The 19758-nt window shown below is 32.2% G+C and overlaps 1 protein-coding gene, 1 long non-coding RNA gene and 1 other non-coding gene across 3 annotated transcripts; all 3 read right to left on the bottom strand.

The window, feature by feature from the left end:
• Positions 1 to 3081: 3081 nt before the first annotated feature.
• TRNAK-CUU (transfer RNA lysine (anticodon CUU)) lies at positions 3082 to 3154 on the bottom strand. Its single transcript has one exon. It is a non-coding gene; the product is annotated as a tRNA-Lys (tRNA).
• A 715-nt stretch (positions 3155 to 3869) lies between these two features.
• On the bottom strand, positions 3870 to 4386 carry LOC148583505 (uncharacterized). Its single transcript, XR_015909395.1, has 2 exons — positions 4195 to 4386; positions 3870 to 4091 (listed from the first exon to the last, which is right to left on the bottom strand). It is a non-coding gene; the product is annotated as an uncharacterized LOC148583505 (long non-coding RNA).
• A 4498-nt stretch (positions 4387 to 8884) lies between these two features.
• On the bottom strand, positions 8885 to 10338 carry LOC132162489 (protein LURP-one-related 10-like). The gene is made up of 3 exons (XM_059572728.2): positions 10081 to 10338; positions 9509 to 9736; positions 8885 to 9104 (listed from the first exon to the last, which is right to left on the bottom strand). The coding sequence occupies exons 1-3, from the start codon at positions 10336 to 10338 to the stop codon at positions 8922 to 8924; spliced, it is 669 nt and encodes a 222-aa protein (XP_059428711.2). The 3' UTR covers positions 8885 to 8921.
• Between the last annotated feature and the right edge of the window lie 9420 nt (positions 10339 to 19758).

Here is a 19758-nt window from a genome sequence, read left to right as displayed (position 1 = left end):
GGTTCTCAACTTGGCCAGCAGGTGTAGCAAAGTGCAAATTGGGGATAGAGCAATGGGTCTTAACGAGGCTAAAAAACAATGTACGTAAAGTTTGCTTATTTGAGATCCATACTTACATTATGTTCTTGAAGAAAGATTAGCGACAAAGCTATTAATAATGATCACTACCTCAAAATCCTGTTATTATTCTTAATAAATATTGTTCCCTTTGTAAACATGTTTAAACCTGTTCAATGGTGGACGAAAATTGTTTAGAGATGAATCAGTTTCGCAAGACCTATCTGATATATAAGGCTTAATCAAGCCACTGATATGGAGCTTTGCTTGTAATTTTCCACAATAAATATGGTGAGCTAGGCTTGGACTAGTTTATGATCATATACATAGCAATTTGAATACATTGAATGCTTCGAATCATTTTGAAGTGCGGAAGAAGAGTAATGTTATTTTTCACACCTATTTTACACTGATTGACGTAGTGTGTTTTGAGTGGTCTTCCATGTCAACCACTTAAAAAAAACAAAAGAAAGAATATTAAAATATACTACTTCAACTGGTGTAAAATAAGTGTAATAAATAAATGCAAAAAATAATATTACTTTCTATTGATATTCAACTATCATAGTGATAGTACAGGATTCACGGTAGTACCACTCTGCAATGAAAAACTTCATATGCACGGTTCTAGTTATTTCTAAAGTCGGTGTGCAAAGTTATGTTATGACTATAGAGAAATACTATACGAACTACCACTACTTTTACATTTCTAAGTGGTTACTCTCTAAGGTAGAAGTCGTCATGTCAACTTTCCACTACAAAAACTCTTAATTACATCTGCTCATTCTCTCTCTACAGTTGCCACCTTAAGAAGTAAGCGCTCATAAGTGTAAAAGTTAGAGTTCCTATAGCATTTTTCTATGGCAATAACATATTCATAGCAAAGAAATTTAATTTCTTTTATATGGTTTGTTAATGAACCTATCGGCTCTAGAAGAGGATGGATTACATGAATTTCATAAATCTCTCAATTTGTGGGAAGGCTGGATTTGATCATAGCCTTCTTATATTACAATAAGATATCTAGCTTAACTGCCATAGTATCAAAATTGGAATATGATTGAAGTAATATATCTTTTACTATAACTTCTGTCAAATTAACGTGACTGTCAACATGGCATTGTCACATCAATCATAATTAAATTTAATTGTTTAATGATTAATTGACGTGGTAAGTGTTATGTAGTGATAGTTCACGTCATTCTGTCTCGTTAACCACAATCAAATTAAATTGTTCAGTGGTTGACATAATAAGTGTCACATGAACTATCACGTTAATTAGTTTGTAAGAGACTTATAGTAAAAATTATAATAATCCTAACCGCACTCATAAATATTTGGTAAATTAATAACCTCTGAAGCTGAATTTTTGATTCAACATTCTTTCTTTCAACGAAAAAAGAATTTGATTGTTGTTGAGATAAGTTGCTTGGACAAGAGTAGTCACTTTGACTTAATATTTCAATGGAAAGAAGAGGCAGGCGTCAATAACAGCTGCTGCTTTATTTGACCAAGTCCTCCCTTCATATAGTTTACTTCTTAGATATTGCAAATAGCATCATTCCCTGGAATCTAGCTGATGAAGATATATAATCTCATTTCATTATTATTTTTTATATATATAAATTATTCGCTCAGAGACATTATAAAACACTTTGTCAGAGAGATTAACAAATTGCATTAGAGTTCCTTAATTAAACCAAACAAGCACATTAATTATCTTTTAATTTTCACATAAGTCATGCAAATTTTTTAAAAAGTCACAAGTACTTAATATAACCCAAGACGGAAGTGAACAAATTTCTCGCCTGGGATATCAAAAAGTAAACATACAAGAGAGAGAGAGAGAGAGAGAGGAGAGACCTTTTATTAGGTCTCACGGGCCTCTCTTGGGTCTTCTGATTATGGGCCTCATATTGGGCTTTCCGGGCCTTGGTAGCCATTCGACTGGGTTTTCGGTCTGGTTTATATTGAATTAATCTGGTATCTATCAACTATGTCATCTACTAAACAACTAAATTTATTAGTTAAATTTTGAGAAATGCTATAATGCAATAAAATAATCATTTTTGGCACATAAAAGTGTTAGGTGGCAGAGATCATAGGCTCCATCTATAGTTGTTGTAGCCCCCACCCACTGATAAGCCTATGACCTCTTGCCACCTAGTATTTTTATGGGTCAAATTGCACTATAGCATATCTCTTAAATTTTATTGCTTAATTTTTTCGCACATGTGGACAACATGGCACTCATGTCGATTACCACATGAGTTTGAAAAAAATTGTAGGAAAAAGTTTACATACCCTCCTCAAGCTACCACCCAATTGACAACACTTTTTAAACTTTTAATTGCTATAATGTCCCCTTCAAATTGCCAAAAATTGTCAATCTCCCCTTAATAACAAAAATACCCTTAATACATTTTTTTTAAAAAAATGAAAGAAAAGGAAGAGGATATATATATATATATATATATATATATATAATATTAGTTTTTTTTGAATTTATAAAAGTATTTTTGTTTTATTGACAAAAATTAACGATCCACAATTTTTCGTAATTTGAAGAGAATATTATCAATTGTGTGATGATAATTTAAATGAAGTATGTGAAGTTTTTTCAAAATTATATTACCCGGACCATTGTTTACATATGATGTGACATAATTTTGGCGCATCCAATGATCATATCTAGCTAGCCTACAATTCTTCTAGTGACGGATCAAATCATGGAATATAAACTAAAATCCGACCTTTGATGTGATATAATTTTGGCACAACCAATGATCACGTGTAGCCCACACATCTTCTAGTGAACGGATCAAATCATGATATATAAATTAACTAAAATTCGATTATGCAATTTTTGGATAATAAAGGAAACACTCTGAAAATCTGAAGGCCTTAATAATAAGTCATCCACGTCGTAAGTAAATGCTCGTTATTACATCCGTTTATTGAGACGAAAATGTCTGTTTTGTAGCGTGTTTATATATATAGGACACCAATAAAAAAAAAAAAAAACGCCCACCGTGGGGCTCGAACCCACGACCACAAGGTTAAGAGCCTTGCGCTCTACCAACTGAGCTAGACGGGCTTATGTTTGATTGTTCACTTATTCTATTATAGTACAAATAAATCAATCATTAAGAGTGATTTTGCAGATACAAGCTAAAGAAAAGAAAACTGTGCTTGATTTTGGACATCCACAATGGCAAGTCTTTGACAACGGTGAGTTGTTGATCAGAATCCATCTAAAGGTCGCTTGATGAGACAATAAGCGGTTGATCCCCAACAAGAAGTCATCATTCAATTCGAATAAATATCTAACTAGTCTCGCAACAGGATAAATTGTTAGGAGGATTAGAGTTTTTCTTGTGCCCTTCTAAATGTGCTATAATTTTTTAAATCACCATTAAATTTGAAAAAATTATTATTAAATTTGAATTTATTTGTAATTTTTTAAAGACACGTCACATTTGATAGAATGGGATGAGTTGATGATAATAGATCCACTGTTAATCATCCTCAATTATTGCGTAAATGTTTTAAAACGCTGGTTAAATCGTACATTTTAAAATCACTAAATCAAACCGGCTCTGAACCAATTTAAATTAAGTGTCTATTACTCTTTTACCAAAACCCTCTCGAACTATTTTTATGAATGTGAAATCTACCGGATCACATTTACAATTTTTTGTAAGAGAAATTATTCTTTTTTTTTTAAAAAAAAAAAAAAATGGTGAGCACCAGATGAATGATTGATCACATAATCAGTATACTACTTTCTCGCATCTCATAAGGAATCAATATATATGATTGACATGATGGGAATAATATATATATAGCAGCAACCTCAAATATATATTACACAGGGCCTAAGCAATGAAACGGCAAGACTAGTAGTGATCAACCATACGCAATTGCTATAAATCAGACGGCTGTGGCTAAGTTCTCCAACAGGCAACAGCCCTCAGATGGATGTTGCAACTCATGGATATGCCGATCGATCAAGGTCTGAGTGATCTAGCTTGCTGGGGAGGTCATGATGATGAGAGCGCTTTATATACAGAAACACGACAAGAAAGACGATGAACGCTGTGAAAAACAGTAGTAGAATGATCATCATTATCTCACCGTGGAGAAAGAATTTGGGGTCACCGGAGAAGAGAAGCTCCTCCTTTTGATAATAGCTAGGCGCCATGAATGGTGATGATTGAGCTCTGCCCGCCATAGAAATGGTGGAGGAGGAGTACTGGATCGAGCCTGCGTATTTGCTTTGCTGGATGTGGGGGTGGTTTTGTTAGGCTTGCGACGACACGTGCTTGAATCGGCCATGTACGAGAACGCGCAGTTGTCGGGGAATATGTCAAGTGAGTAGGACAATGAGCTAGGGACCTTTTGTGTCTTTATGCATGATCAATAAAAGATTGAAAAGGATATCCCATCCGTCATTTGTTATATATTTATTTATTTTTATTTTTTTAGAAAAGTGTTTTTGTGAAAATAGTTTTAAATATTTTGTAAATATTTTATGTTTTTAATTGTTTATTTAATGCTTTTTTTTAAAAAAAAAATAAATAAAACGAAAGGAAAAAGAAAATAAAGTGTTTTGAAATGAGGAACAGCCCTCTAGCCATGGGGATAAGCATCCAATGTATTTGGTATGGGCATTTAGTTTTATCCCCTTTCCCTTGCCGCAAGACCATACTATGTATAATGAAGTGTTGAGGTTTTTAATATGCAGTATTATACGACAAAATTTGGATTATTCATTTAAAACCTAGTGTTTTTTATTTTTTGGGTGTTCTCCACGTCCTTATATATTATTTTCTAAAATCATATACCTTGCCACATGCATTAAAGGTTAAAATTAAATTAAACCAGACAGACCACTAGCACTTCAATTTGAAGCTTCTTTAAAATTCATTATAAAGCATAGTTTTACTTAGTAACTAGGTAATGTGGGACTTAGCACTCATGACTATCTTTATAAACTACTCACTCTATGTGAGTTTCTTCTCATCTTTTCAATATAGAACTGGGGTGTTACACACGGAGTCTGAAGCTCAACCGGTTTAGGTAATACAAAAAGCAGCAACACAACAATAGAACATAAAAGAAATATTTTTTTAAGCCTTTATAAATTAATGTCATAGTTCACATGATAATTCTATGAGTATCGTTACTTATTCTAAAAGTTTAAATTGATAGAAGAAAAAAAATGGGAAAAGTCCACACACTCCATTAAACTACCACCAAATTTATAATATCTCCCAAAACTTGCAATTCGGTACCCTCAAACTACTACCCAATTGACAATGTACTCCCAGTGATAAAAATACCATTAATAAAAAAAATCTAAAAAAAAAAAAACTAAAGTAACTTTAATTAAAAAATAAATAAAAAATCATTGGCCATGGCCTATGGGGTGGTTCGGCTACCTACATGAATCAATCACCAGGTTTGCTACAACATTTTTGAGATACTTGAGAGTGAAGAACTTCATCAGAAAACGTTTGGAACCGATGAGATACGTCGGCAGTTCCTGAGATGGAGGTGCCAGTTGATGGAGAAGGGCATTTGAAAGCTTGATTTGAAGTTCGGTGATGCCTCTTCCTTTATCCAAACCAATGATCTGAACAAGTCCCCTTAATTTTTTGTTGCAGTTACCATGTTTAGAAACACCATTTTTCTTGGGTTCTATTTGGTTTTCTTCTGGAACCTAGCAAACATTAAGCTTGAAGCAAATCCCTGTTAAGCTTGAAGAGGATGAACAATTTGCTGGTTTTTTCGTTTTTCATTTTTAATTATTATTATTATTATTATTATTTCAGTTTATTTTTTATTTTTTATTTTTTTATTTTTTTTGAATTTAAATAGATATTTTTGTCTTATTAGAAAAATTTTAGGGTTATTATTTTATTTTTGCTGGTCTTGGAGGACACATTGTCAATTGAACAATAATTTAGAAGTTACATTGTCAGTTAAGTAATAATTTGAGGAAAGTACATGAACATTATCAATTGAATAATCATTTAATTTATATTCTAACATTTTTCATTATGTGTGGATTCAATATATATATATAATTTATATTCTAACATTTTTCATTATGTGGATTCAATATATATATATATATATATATATATATATATATATAAATATAATTTAGCTTGCTAGATTCTAGTACCCATTCCAATTAGTCTACAATTGTTTCGAAAAATGTTTTTAGCAAGGAGTTGTATTATATCGTCATCCCTTGCCTGACCGAAAAAGAACGTAATATTGTATTTCTTTTGGGCTTTAAGTAATTAAAAGCAAGGACTGCATGTTCAGTTAGGCCTACATCCAATTTCATAGAGGACTGGGCTGTTTTTGATACTGAGCCCAGAAAGGATAAAAATTGCAATATTATTATTACCCGAATCATTTTCCTTTCTTCAAAGCGAAATTGTATTAGAGAAATGATATATTTTTCGATTTTATTTTTATTTTTATTTTTATTTTTTTTTAAGTTGGTTTTCAAATAATATGTCACAATTTCATGAGATTTATTATTTTGGAAAAGGGAAATGATGAGTTTTTTCTAGCATTTTCCTGTTGTCCTCCTAATTGTGATGTGACTTTTAAAATTATTGTTAAATTTGAGATCATCATTATTGACTTTTAATCTATTGGTGATTTTAAAAGTCACGTCACAATTGAAAGAACACCAGGAGAACACTAGAAGAATACCTAGCTAGTGTTCTCCTAGTGTCCTCCAACTGTAATATGACTTTTAAAATTATGATTAAATTTGAGATTATCATTATTAACTTTTAATCTATTGGTGATTTTAAAAATCACAATACCATTGGGAGGACACTAGAAGAACACTAAAATAACACTTAACACTTCCCTTTAAAAAATGTGTCACCAACTCTTAAGGCAATGACACATCATTTGAGAACCAATTTTTTTTTTAAAAAAAAATAAAAATAAAAATTTAGAAGTATAGCATTCTTCGTTTTATTGTAAAGTATAGTTGCTCATGGCTGGCTGTGAGTTAGGGTGTGATTCCGAATTCAGGATTGAAAGAATATAGAGGAATGTTGACATGTTGAACGGATAGAAGAGAAAAGGCAATTGTACAATTGCCTTATCCATCTTATCCATGTTGACATGTATTGCGATTGACCAAACATCTTATCCATTAATTCATTAGGAAAAAAAAAAAAAAAATCTTATCCATTAGCTTAAACTCTAACATATTCTTTAAGTCTTATAGTATGTCCTTATGGACCATGGTTATGGAATAAGGATGCTTATATATCAATTTTTTTTTTTTTTTAATTGATTAGGGATGCTTATAATCAATAGATTTCGCCTTTAGTACTTTTTGGGTAGATCTATTCATAATTAACACCAAGTTATTGCAGTCTTCCACATTATATATGCCATATATAATTGACAATTTGAAATGGAGAGCATCCTCGTATCCTAGGATATATGAGGAATGCTATGCTTAAAAACAAATTTTACAAAAAAAAAAATTTCAACATGGCGTGGCACAATATGATTGAAAATGAGATATATTTAACTTTTGAGAAACCCAATCATATTGTGCCACATCATGTTGTACGTAAAAGTTTTTTGTAAATTTTATTTGTAAGCTAAGCATTTTTCAAGATATATAGGGCGGCAAAAAGAAAAAAAATTCTTGTAACCCCATAGTTGCATTATAAAATCCTTCAGAAAGAATTATTATTTAGGAAAAATTACATTTTACCCCCCCCCCTCCAAAGTTTCAATTTTGGCAATCCATCTCCCAAAGTTTCAAATTTTTGCAATTCGACCAATACTATCCCAAAATTCCCATATTGCCCCTATTTTTTATTTTTTTATTTTTTATAAAAAAAAATAAAAAATTGAAGGTGCAAAAATGGCCAGATGGTCATTTTTTAAATTTTTTTTATAAAAAATAAAAAAATAAAAAATTATGGGCAATATGAGAAGTTTTTGATACAATTGGTAAAATTGCAAAAATTTGAAACTTTTGGAGGGTGGATTGTCAACATTGAAACTTTAGAGGTCGAATTGTAAATCACCCCAAACTTTGAGAGGGTAAAATATAATTTTACCCTATTATTTACAACTAATCCTTTATTATTGATCCCTACCCTTTGTTCTTTATATATATATAGATCAGGCAGTAGCTTTGACGCCAATTGATGCATGACAAGATAGAACAACAAAAAATAAATTAAGAAAAGATCACAGAAATACTTCAAGTAGCTAAAGAAATCTCATGTCAAAATAGCCTAGAGCTTTCATAAAATACTTCATTCATTTCCATACAAGTACTACAAGTGTTTCGATGATAATGATAAACATAAAGGATTACAAGAAAATGATAAAGATAACATTGAAGGATATTAATTGATGAAATCTCCATGCATGTTTGTAATTATCAGCTACAGTCATTTGATAACATAATACTGCAGATCATACTTTTTTTTTTTTTTCCTAATCAAACAAGGGAAAGATAATTACATGGGATCAAACAACATAGAAAGGGTAGGTACCCCAACACCAAAGCCCAAATGAAAAATACAGCAAAGATACAGAGAAAGATACAGGAATAGTCCAAAAGGACCAAGCAATAGGTAATGGTTTTATCCATGGTCCCAGAGAAACCATAAACAAGCCAAGCCTTTTCTTAGGCTGCACAAAGAAGTACTAAAATGCATAAAAACTCAGTGAAGAGGCTTATGCTTTAAAGTCAACATACTTATCTTGCAAGAAACAAATTAATCTGAATACTGAATACGTGAACGTAGGTAGACATAATAGAGATAACGACAACGACATTAAAAACAGACTCAAGTCAGGAAATATATTGTCGTATTTTTAACTGCATCACTCAAGCTGGATCCGATGCTCTTAACCCCGTCAAGAATCACTATAAGCGCGACTATGAAGGCATAATCAATGTTAGGATCAATCATCACGTTGAAGTTGTCTTTTCCGGTCAAAACACTTTTGATAGTTGTCTTCTTGTACATCTGCAATTTTCACATTAACGAACATCATTAGTCTAAGGGTTTCCCTATTTAAGACAGCTAATTAATAAATTAATCACCTTATTATCGCATATTTCAATTAATAATTTAATATTCTACCTTATTTTCCTTTCTTCAATTATTAATTATTAATAATTTAATTATTATCATATCTAGTTATTTCAAGTGAAATAGAGCCATTTCATGGTTAGAATTTAATATCATTATATCTAATGGTATAAATTTATACCATTGAATAATGTTACATTATTTCAATTTTTTGAATAACACGTGACATGATCTATACTATTAGATACAACAACGTGAAGAACTTGTTTGAAATTGTGTTATAAAATAAAGCTTTTATATCCAAAAATAGCTTTCAAAAAAAAAAAAAAAAGCCATACCTTGGCAATTTTTGAGGAAGATTCTCCTTCATAAACTACACAAGATCTTTCAGTCCAACTTCCTTCAACCCTAAAGTCACAAACATCTTCCTTTTTGTTATTGGCCAAGAACACCTGCAACTTGGCCTCTAGTTGGAGCATTGAAGAGCGCCTAACGCTAAAAATGAGATCACTTTCCTCCGCGCTTTCACCCTTGAAAACTTGCCATCTATCATGGGCACTCATAATCTACACAAACCAAACAATGGGCACTCATTGAAGAGCGCATTTGCATGACCGGACGTGGAAACATATATACAACAACATTATGTTTGTAATTAACTTATAATCTTGTTAAAAAAAAAAAAAACTAATAATCTTGTTAAATCGCTATTTATATTAAAAAGTTTACTTAACCAAAAAGAAAATGAATAGTTAAAGTTGAGAACGTTATTTAATAAACTGTAGATAAGTGCGTGCTGATCAGGATAATCGGATAACAAATTCAATTATTTAATTAATATTATTGATTATCTAGTTTTATGTTGATAGAATTGATGTATACTTATTTCTGCCAACAAAATGATCCAAACCTTCTGTCGAAGAGTGAGAATGGGATTTCCGGCAGCATCAAGCACAACTCGACGATCATGCATGGTAAGAAATTTTCCTCGGACTTTGAAAATGACGTTGCCTTGGACGTCTATGACATCAAAGTCGCCCGTGGTCATGAACTTTCTAACAATTGCAAGATCTACCGGGTAACCAACACAATACTGAGAGCCGATGATCGGAACAGGAAAGGCAAATTGTTTGCTACTTGGGGCTGGAACAAAAGTGGAAAGAGCCATAATTACGAGGGATAAGAGGATTAAATCAAAGAAAAAGGAGAGAATTGAAGAAAGAGGTGTACACGAGGAGTGATCTATCATCTAAATTTATAACAAGTAGCTAGTTGTAATAAAAGTTGTGTATTATCCCAAACAATATCCGTTGTTTTGAAAAGAAAAGAAAAGAAAAAAAAAAAAAAAAAGTTAAAGTAGTTTTATCTTGAAAAGATTATTAAGAAAGATGCAGATTCCTTATGTGATCACATGCTTAAATTCCAACTTGCACAAGATTCCAAGTCAATATTCTCGTGGGTATAAAGTAACATTCTCGTATTCATAATGTTCTTATGAATATGCTTCGGTGATAGGAAGAAGGCAATTTATCCACGTATTTTCAAGATAAATGAGGAATAGGTCTTGCCCATAAATCAAGTCAAAGTTATTCAATATTGCGATGATTGATTTTTTTTTTTTTGGTTAAAATATCATCGATCTCAAAATCTTAAACAAGTAAAAAATTAATTAATTTAATCTTTTAATTAATATTTTTATAATCCCTTACGTGAAGACTCAAACTTTCTTTTAATAAATGAGACATAACATGTAGAATATTTAATTAACATGTAAGGTGAATTATGAAAAACATGGTCTAAACTTAGGATTTCTGCTCTGATACCATGTTAAGGGTACGTTTGGGATTTTGATTTCGCAAAATAATTTGCGTTTTTAAAACATATCACAAAATGTAAAATGTTTGGCATTGCAATTTAAAAAACACTTAATTTAAAATAGGAAGAAAAAAAATCTGTCATTTCTAAAAGCAAGCTAAGAGGTACTTATTTGAAAAAGTGTGAATTTAAATCAAAATCACGATTTCAAATAACAAATATTTGATAAAAAAAAAAAACCTTTTAACATGTTTTACCAAATGCCTTTGTGATTTCAAAAGCTCAATTTTTAAAATTGCAATTATTGAAACCGCAATCCCAAACGTACCCTAAATCACCCGTTATTTCTAAACATTTAATTATTTAATTAATAATCTAAACATTTTAGTAAGAACACCAAATTAATATGATATTGTATGGGGCGAGGCTTAGGTATAGTCCATCCAAACTACCGCAATCTGGATAGGTATAGTCCTTCCATCCAAACTAATTTGAATGGAAGGCTGAGATCTTTTCATACAATAATTTTTTTTTTTAAAAGAAATAATTTAAAATTCATTAATTATTAAAAAAAATCAATAATTAAAACAATAAAAATATTTAAAAACTAAAACTATTAATAAAATATAAAAGAAAAAGAAACCCCTTAGCAAACATGGGGTGGCCAGACCACCCCATTTTGTCCAAGGGGGTGGCTCCATGGCCGGTCTGGGGGTGGACGAACCCCCCATGGTCAAGGGGGTCGTCCGACCACCCCCAAATGGCCAAAAAGCACAAAGAAAAAGAAAAAAAAAAAAGAGCTGGGCCTGGGGTGGTTTTGGCCACCCCCAAAACCCTCTTTTTTTTTTAAAAAAAAAAAAGAAGTATTTTTTATTCTTTTGGCCTTTTGGGGGCGGCCGAACCACCCCCTTGGCCATGGGGGTGGCCGAAACCACCTCTAGACCCTTGGGAGTGGTCTAGCCACCCCCAAAGCCTTTTTTTTTTTTTAAAAAAAAAGCTTTTTGTCCTTTTGGGGGTTGCCGGACCACCCCCTTGGCCATGGGGGTGGCCGAGCCACCTCCATATCGGTGGTATGGGGGTGGTTTCGGCCACCCCCAAAACCCTTTTTTTTTTTAAGCTTTTTTTTTTTTTTTTGGATTTTTGGCCTTTTGGTGGTCATGGGGTGGTTCGTCCACCCCAGATTAGCCATCGGGGTAGCTCCAGCAACCCCCTAGCTTGGCCAAAAATGGGGTGGTCCGGCTACCCATGTTGGCCAAGGCGGACCACCCCATTTTGGCCTAGGGGTGGCTTTTTTTAAGCCACCCCTTTCATTTATTATTTTCTTTTTCTTTTATTTTTTGAATAATTTTAGTTTTTTAATAATTTTATTTTTTTTAATTATTGATTTTGTTTTAAGAATTAATAAATTTTATATTATTTCTTAGAAAAAATTAATTTTTTATTGTCTGAGAAGATCTCAGCCTTCCATCCAAATTGGACGAACCGTACCTAAGCCTCGCCCTATCTTATGATGAACACATAAAGTCATAATACGAGAAATGTTTAACTAAATTGATGATGTAATATAATCAATAGATTTCACCTTCAATAATTTTTGAATAGATCTATTCATAATTATGCCTCTAACCTCAATTTATTGCAGTCTTCCATACTATATGCCATATATAACTAACAATTTGGAATGGAGAGTATCCTATTAATTCTAGTATTAAATTAAGGTCACATTCTATTTTTATCGGGGTAATTAATTTCAGTGACTCCACCGGGGTAATGAAGTAGCAAATGTTAATGTCATTAAAGTGAGTTTTCTTCGGTAGCAGCTAGGACCTATGAGTAGGAGGCTAAAACTGTAGGACAGAAAAACCTAACGTCCACAATTGATTGTTCATGGAATAGCGGCTCCACGCTACATGTGCATGGAGCCCAAACTAAAACGCTCTCAGCCTCTCACAACCCAAACTAAAGTTCTTTTTTTTTTTTTTTTTGGGGGACCGTCCTCTAACTTTTTCATCCTTAATTACTTCAATTTTTTTTAAAATCCTTTAGAAATTGATGTCACTTGATATTTGTTATGCTGTTTCTTTAAAATTGCATCTTTAATCCCTCTCTACCATCCAAACAAACACTACGCCTCCTGAGCCAGATCAAATCGATCAGTGTTGTTTAAAAATGCATCTTTATTTTATTTTTTGTTTTAGAAAAGTGTTCTCATGAAAATAATTTCGAATATTTTGCAAGTATTTTATGTTTTTAGTTGTTTATTTATTTATTTTTTAAAAAACAAAAACGAAAGGAAAAAGAAAGGGAAAATGCAAAATTAGTCCTTATGGTATCAAAAAGAACTCAAAGTTCTCTGAGGTATACCACAAAAATAATTTAGTCTCTGCAGTCAAATTTCGTCCGCTAATTTAATAAATTCCGTTAGTGTGGCATTGACCAAAATAGGACAAGTATTACAATTTTATTGGCTCTAACGTTTTACCCTATCAGAATTTGTTAAGTCGATGAACATAATTTGATTGTAAGGACTAAATTATTATTTTTGGCATATCTTAAAGACCTTTGAATTCATTTTGATACCATATGAAGTTAATTACAAATCAGATAAATTACAATGACTAATTTTATATTTTTTTCCAAAAAGAAAATAAAGTGTTCTGAAATGAGAAACAGCGCCCTCTAGCGATGGGGATAAGCATCCAAATTATCCAATGCATGTATTTGTTTTGGGTATTTAGTTTATCCGGTCATTTCCCTTTCCAAAAGACCATACTACGCAAATCAAATACTTTATCCTGATTTTGATATAATGAAGTGTTGAGGTTTTTAATATGCAATATTTACGACAAAATTTGGATTGTTCATTTAAAACTAACGATCCATATTAATGTTATGAGAAATCCTACATACCTGTCTTATTCTGATCTCATGTGGATATTGTTTTTTTTTAAAAAATAAAACAGTACCTCATAATTTTTTTTTTTTTTTTAAAAAAAAAATAATATACACGTAAGATCAAGAAAACACTAAAAAAACACCAAACGAAGTGTCATTTCTCTAATGTTATTGTACCATTTGCAATATCCTAGATATCTCACGTAATCTCAATCCATATATAATACACTTCAATAATCATTATGACCTGTTGAGGTTATATATATCCTTTTATTAGTTAAGGTCCCAAGGATTCTCTCCAAAATAAATCTTTTTTTTAGTTTAATATTTCTCTATTTTATTTTGTTATATTTATTGATATTTCTGATATCAAGTGATCATTTAAAATTTTATTTTTTTAAAATAAAGTAATAACATATTCACATGTTTACACTAAATATGAGCCACAGAAGCCTCAAAATCAGAGTTGTTTGGTGAGACAATGGTTAAGAAAGATCAGCCATGCACCGACGCCCGAAATCAAATCTGTGTTGTGCAGAGAAAGCCTACAACTAGAAAACAGTGAAGAACGGACCCGATTCACTTTCGAGAGCCACTATTGAAACCCTAGTGTGGGGACCTCAGAGTTTGTGACGTCCTAGCTTGGGGACCTCAGAATTGTGACGTTATATATATATATATATTGCAAACGAAATAAAAAGGGCTCATGGAGGTAAGATTAAGAGTTTGAGAAGGCTAATTTGGTAGATTTTTTTTTTTACTTAGCCTCTTAGGCGACTGATTTGTGTGTCCTCACTCCGATCCCCAGTCTCTATTGGCTGTGGAAAAGAAATTCTAAAAATGTTTTTCAAAAACATATACAAAAATTTAATAGTTGTTGTTCCTCGACTCTTGGTTTGACTGCTTTTCTATTTGCAACTTGAGAATCTATGATTTGGGTCAGGATGATCAAACTCAAATCGCGAGACTTAACCATTCCACGAAGGCTAATGTGAGGAAATAAAGCATAGCATAAATAATAACAAGACCCAACTTAAAAAGGGAACCTAGATATCTTGACTAGTCGTGTTAGCATATATAATGGTTGTGTGGAGAATTATGTCGAGATTGTGGCACATAGAATGACCACTCCATGATATCATATCTCAACTGCACCGTGATTTCAAGCGAAGAATTTGGCTATGACCATAACCTGTTAGCAAGTGTAGAATATGTCATGAAATCTGACTACAACCATAATTTGCCAGTAAGCGAAGCACGACATTTGGCTAAGGTTGCACCCCTTCAATTTCTTTTTATATTTTATATTTACTTATTTTAGGGGACACATGTTATAATATAATTAGTGTTGATGTGACATTCTGATTGTTTTCATCTTAAAATTTTGGATGGAAGTTGATTATATGAACCTATTCGTTAATTTTGCTTGCCGTGTGAAATTTTTGATAACTTTTTGTACCCAAAAGCTAGAGCTTTTTCGAACTCAATAAAAATAATTTAGTGAATGATTTTTCATTTCTTTTTTTTTCATTGGCTGTTGTAAAATCATATGCCTTGTAGCATGCAATATTAAAGGTTAAAATTACATTACGGTCACGTTCTATTTTTATCGAGTGTAATTAATTTTAGTGGCTCCACCACAAATAATGGAGTAGCAAATGTAAATGTCATTAAAGTGAGTTCCTTCGACGCCAACTAAGGCTTAGGGATTCCCAAAAAATAGCTCAATCGGCTGTGAACCACGCTTAATAAAGCGAAAGTCACTAGTTTGAATCCTCTATTTCCTTTCCCTTGTGTGGACACGTCAAAAAAAATAAATAAAAATAAAATAAAAATCTAGGGCCTAAGGGATATAAGTAAGAGATTAGGACCGAGGACCGAAGAAGTTCATGCCCACAATTGATTTTTCATGGAGTAGTGGCTCCACGTTGCATCTCAAACTAAAGTTTTTCTTTTTCGACCCATCTTCTAGGGGAGGCTTAAAGTTTTATTTAAGCCTCTATAAATTGATGTCACAGTTCACATGATAATTCAATGAGCATATATTATCACTTATACTAAAAGTTTAAGTTGATAGAAAAAAAAAATATATATATATATATATATATATATATATATATATATAATTTAATTTAATTTATATTCTAATACTTTACCTCACATGTTGATTAGCTTGCTAGATTCCAGGACCCATTCCAACTAGTCTACAATTGTTTCGAAAAGAAATTTAGCAAGGAGTTGTATTATCGTCATCCCTAACCTAACCGAAAAAGAACATATGATTGTATTTCTTTTGGGCTTTAAGTAATTAAAAGCTGGGACTGCATGTTCAGCTGGGACTTTTCACCTAACCAGAAAGGTGTCCAGCAAGTTCAATTTCATAGTGGGCTGGGCTTTTTTTGATACTGAGCCCATAAAGGATAAAAATTGCAATATTATCCGAATAATTTTCCTTTCTTCAAAGCGTAATTGTATTATATATTTATATATCAATTGAAGCATATAATCTATAGTTGTCCAAAGATGCCTCGGAATTTCAAATATAATCTTTAAAGAGAAGAAAGCCGTGATATTAAAAAATGAGGTGGATGCAGGGGTAGAGAAAGTAGTGGTAGCAGGGCTAATTTCAATATATATATAAGCAAATGAAAAAAAGGTTACAAAGAGGGTGAATTTCATCATCTATTAGAAATAAGTAGGTACGTTCCTTATGCGATGGCATGCATGCATTCCAACTTGCACAGGATTCCAAGTCATTTTTGTGGGTCTAAAGACTAAAGTAACATTCTCGTATTATTAATGTTCTTAAGAATATGCTTCAGTGATGGCAAGAAGACAATTATCCACATATTTTCAAGAGAAATGAGGAGAAGTTCTTGCTAGTGGACCATAAATCAAGTCAAAGTTATTGAATATATATTGCGACTATTTTTTTTTTTTTTTTTTAATTTAAACTGATAGAAAAAAAATTAATTTAATAATTTAATTAATATTTGTACACTCCTTTACATAAAGGTTCAAACTCTACCTATATAAATGAGACATAACATGTATAATATTTAATTGAAATGTGAGGTGAATTATAAAAAACATGGTTCAAATTTAGGATATCTGTTCTGATATTATGTTAAATTATTCATTATATCTAAAAATGTAATTATTTAATTGATACACATGCGAGAGAGACAGAGGTAGACTTGAGGAGCATCAGGGCATTCAAGGCATGTAGGAACCTGGCGTTGAGATCTTTGCAGTAGGTCATGCGAGAGCGTGATACCACTAGGGGCAGTTAGACCGATGAGGTAGCTAATTCGCCTCTTCTCCTTATGAATTTTTTTTTTTTTTTTTTCAAAGTGATTTAAAAAAAAAAAAAAAAAATTGTATTAAAATATGATTTTTTTTTTTAAAAAAAAAAAAATTAAACGAAAATTTTTAATTTTTTTAAAATGGAAATTTTTATTTTAAAAAATTATAAACAAAAATTAAAAATGAAAATTTATATAGGAAAAATAGAAATGTTTTTTTAATTTTTTTTGTATAAGTTTAGTTTTAGGTTTCTTGTATAAGTTTTAGCTAAATTTTTTGTTTTTATTTTACTAAGGGTAGTTTTGTCGTTAGGGGAACATTGATAATGTTTTGGTAGTTCTGGATGACATTTTCACAATTAAAAATTTGAGAGGACATTGTCAAGAGTGAAGTTTAAAGGGGTATGTAGACTTTTCCTTTTCTTTTTTTTTCTTGGTCTTTCGCCAAACTATAAAACCTAAAAACCCTAATCTAAATCAATATTTGTTTAAGACTCAAATATAAAGATGAGCTCTTATTAAGATCTTGATAGTGATGAGATCTCGATATAGATCTCAAATACAAATCATAAATCAGACCGCATAACTAAGTTACATACCAAAAACTAAAATTCCCAATGACTTCAAGCAACAAAAAAAAACTTGTTTCACCTATATTTTTAAACTTTGAGTAAAAAAAAAAAAAAAAGCTTTGAGTCGGGTTTGAAATGGAAAAAATAAAGTATTCAAAATAGGTTGGATAAAGCCTGAATACATTTGAGAACTAAAAACTCGACCAAACATGTTTTTTAAAAATAATAAAAAATAGTTGAAAATAAACATACACCCAAAGAAGCCCTAATTGTAACCTCCCCTCTTTCCCGCTACCTTCCCTATTACACCAAAGTTGCTACACCAAAAAGCTGTTGTTATGACGGATGAGTTAGTAAATGGTGTTATATTTGGTCCTTCGGATGAAATCATAATCGGATCTTATATACAAAAGAAAATTCGAAATTAAAGATTCTAACCTGCTAAAGCCAATTTTTTTTTATAATATTAATACCATTCAATTACTTGATTTCTACGTCGAAGAGATCTTGCATCAATACCCGATTAAAAGGTTGTGCGACAGGTTATGCTTCTTCACTAAAGATATAACATCACTTCTCAATAATTGGAGACAAAAACAACATCGTTCTCATCTAAAGAATGATGAAGGCCACAAATATGGTGTCGTTACCTCTTACGACACCATATTTGCAGACAATCCTTGGAAGATATTTGAAGCAACTCGGAGACGGGGTCGACCGGCAACAGCTTTTGTTTTTCCTGGAAGTTGGTAACCATATATGATTCTTCAACCATAAATGTGTTTAGGTTAAAATTATCATTATTTTTTTTTCCAAAATAATCACCACCACTTTCTCCCTTTCCCTCTAGCCAGAACAAAAAATCTCGCCATCGTCACTATCGGGACACCGAAGAATTGACGAATACATGAAAAGTAACCCAAAACTTCTTCTTACAGAGTCAATTTCACTCATGCTCCTGATGTAGAACACCTTTGATTTAGTTTGCATTTAGGATCCTGCTATCCCGATTCATTTATATCGGATATGAAGTACTTAACTCAAAACTGAAACTTCTACATTTTTTATTTATTTATGGAGTTTCTTAGTAATTAATGCTTAAAGGTCCCTATATTTCAGATTTCTTATCATCAATCCTTCATTGTAAAGTCGTTCAAGTACAGTTCATTTCTTGCATGTATTTGTCAATTATCCGGTGGCCTAATAGTGACGACGGTGAGATTTTTCGTTCTGGCGAGAGGGAAAGAGAGAGAGAGAGTGACTGTGATTATTTTGGAAAAAAATTAAACCAATCTATTGAGAATCGGTTTTCCAAAATAAACCCGTGGTGGGGATACTTTAGTTTAGTTTAGTTTTTTTTTTTTTTTTTTTTTTTTTTTTTTTTTTTTTTTTTTTTTTTTAAATAATTTACACCTAAGACTAGAAGGACACACACTAGAAGAGCACCTAACATTTGCCGAATATTATTATGTGTGTTCCACTGAGTCGGCTTCTTCTTCCGCCACAGACCACACAAGGTGGCCTTTCCACCATAGGAGTTGGGGCTGGAGAAGCACACGTTAGCCATAGGAGGTGAGTCAACTTCTTCTTCCACCACAACAGGAGGTGAGTCGGCCTCTTCCCCAGCAAAACAGGAGGTGGGCCAGATTCTTCTTCCACAACGGGAGGTGGCCCTTCCACCACAAGAGGTGGGTCCAAAGAAGCACGTTAGCCACAGGAGGTGGGTTGGCTTCCTCTTCCATCACAGGAGGTGGGTTCCACCACAGAGTTTCTTCTTCCAGGAGTGCGTGTGCTATTGGTGCTAGTAACAGGTTGTATATAAACACATTTGTGGTTGAAGAATCATATATGGTTACCAACCTACAGGAAAAATCAAAAGTTGTTGCAGGTCAACCCTGTCTCCGAGTTGCTTCAAATATCTTCCAAGGATCGTCTGCAAATATGGAGTCGTAAGAGGTAACAATACCATATTTGCGGCCTTCACCATTCTTCAGATGAGAA

Source organism: Corylus avellana, chromosome 10 (genome assembly GCF_965113065.1).
Source record: "Corylus avellana chromosome 10, dhCorAvel1.hap1.2, whole genome shotgun sequence".
Classification (NCBI taxonomy): Eukaryota; Viridiplantae; Streptophyta; class Magnoliopsida; order Fagales; family Betulaceae; genus Corylus; species Corylus avellana.
This window is presented reverse-complemented; position numbering and strand designations above follow the sequence as displayed.

Bases quoted from the DNA above. Each gene is read 5' to 3' on its own strand.
- LOC132162489 (XM_059572728.2), bottom strand. From the start codon at position 10,338: ATGGCTCTTTCCACTTTTGTTCCAGCCCCAAGTAGCAAACAATTTGCC. The intron at 9,737-10,080 runs GTTTGGATCATT...TGGTTTGTGTAG, and splicing joins TTCTCACTCTTCGACAGAAG to ATTATGAGTGCCCATGATAG. The intron at 9,105-9,508 runs GTATGGCTTTTT...TGAAAATTGCAG, and splicing joins CTTCCTCAAAAATTGCCAAG to ATGTACAAGAAGACAACTAT.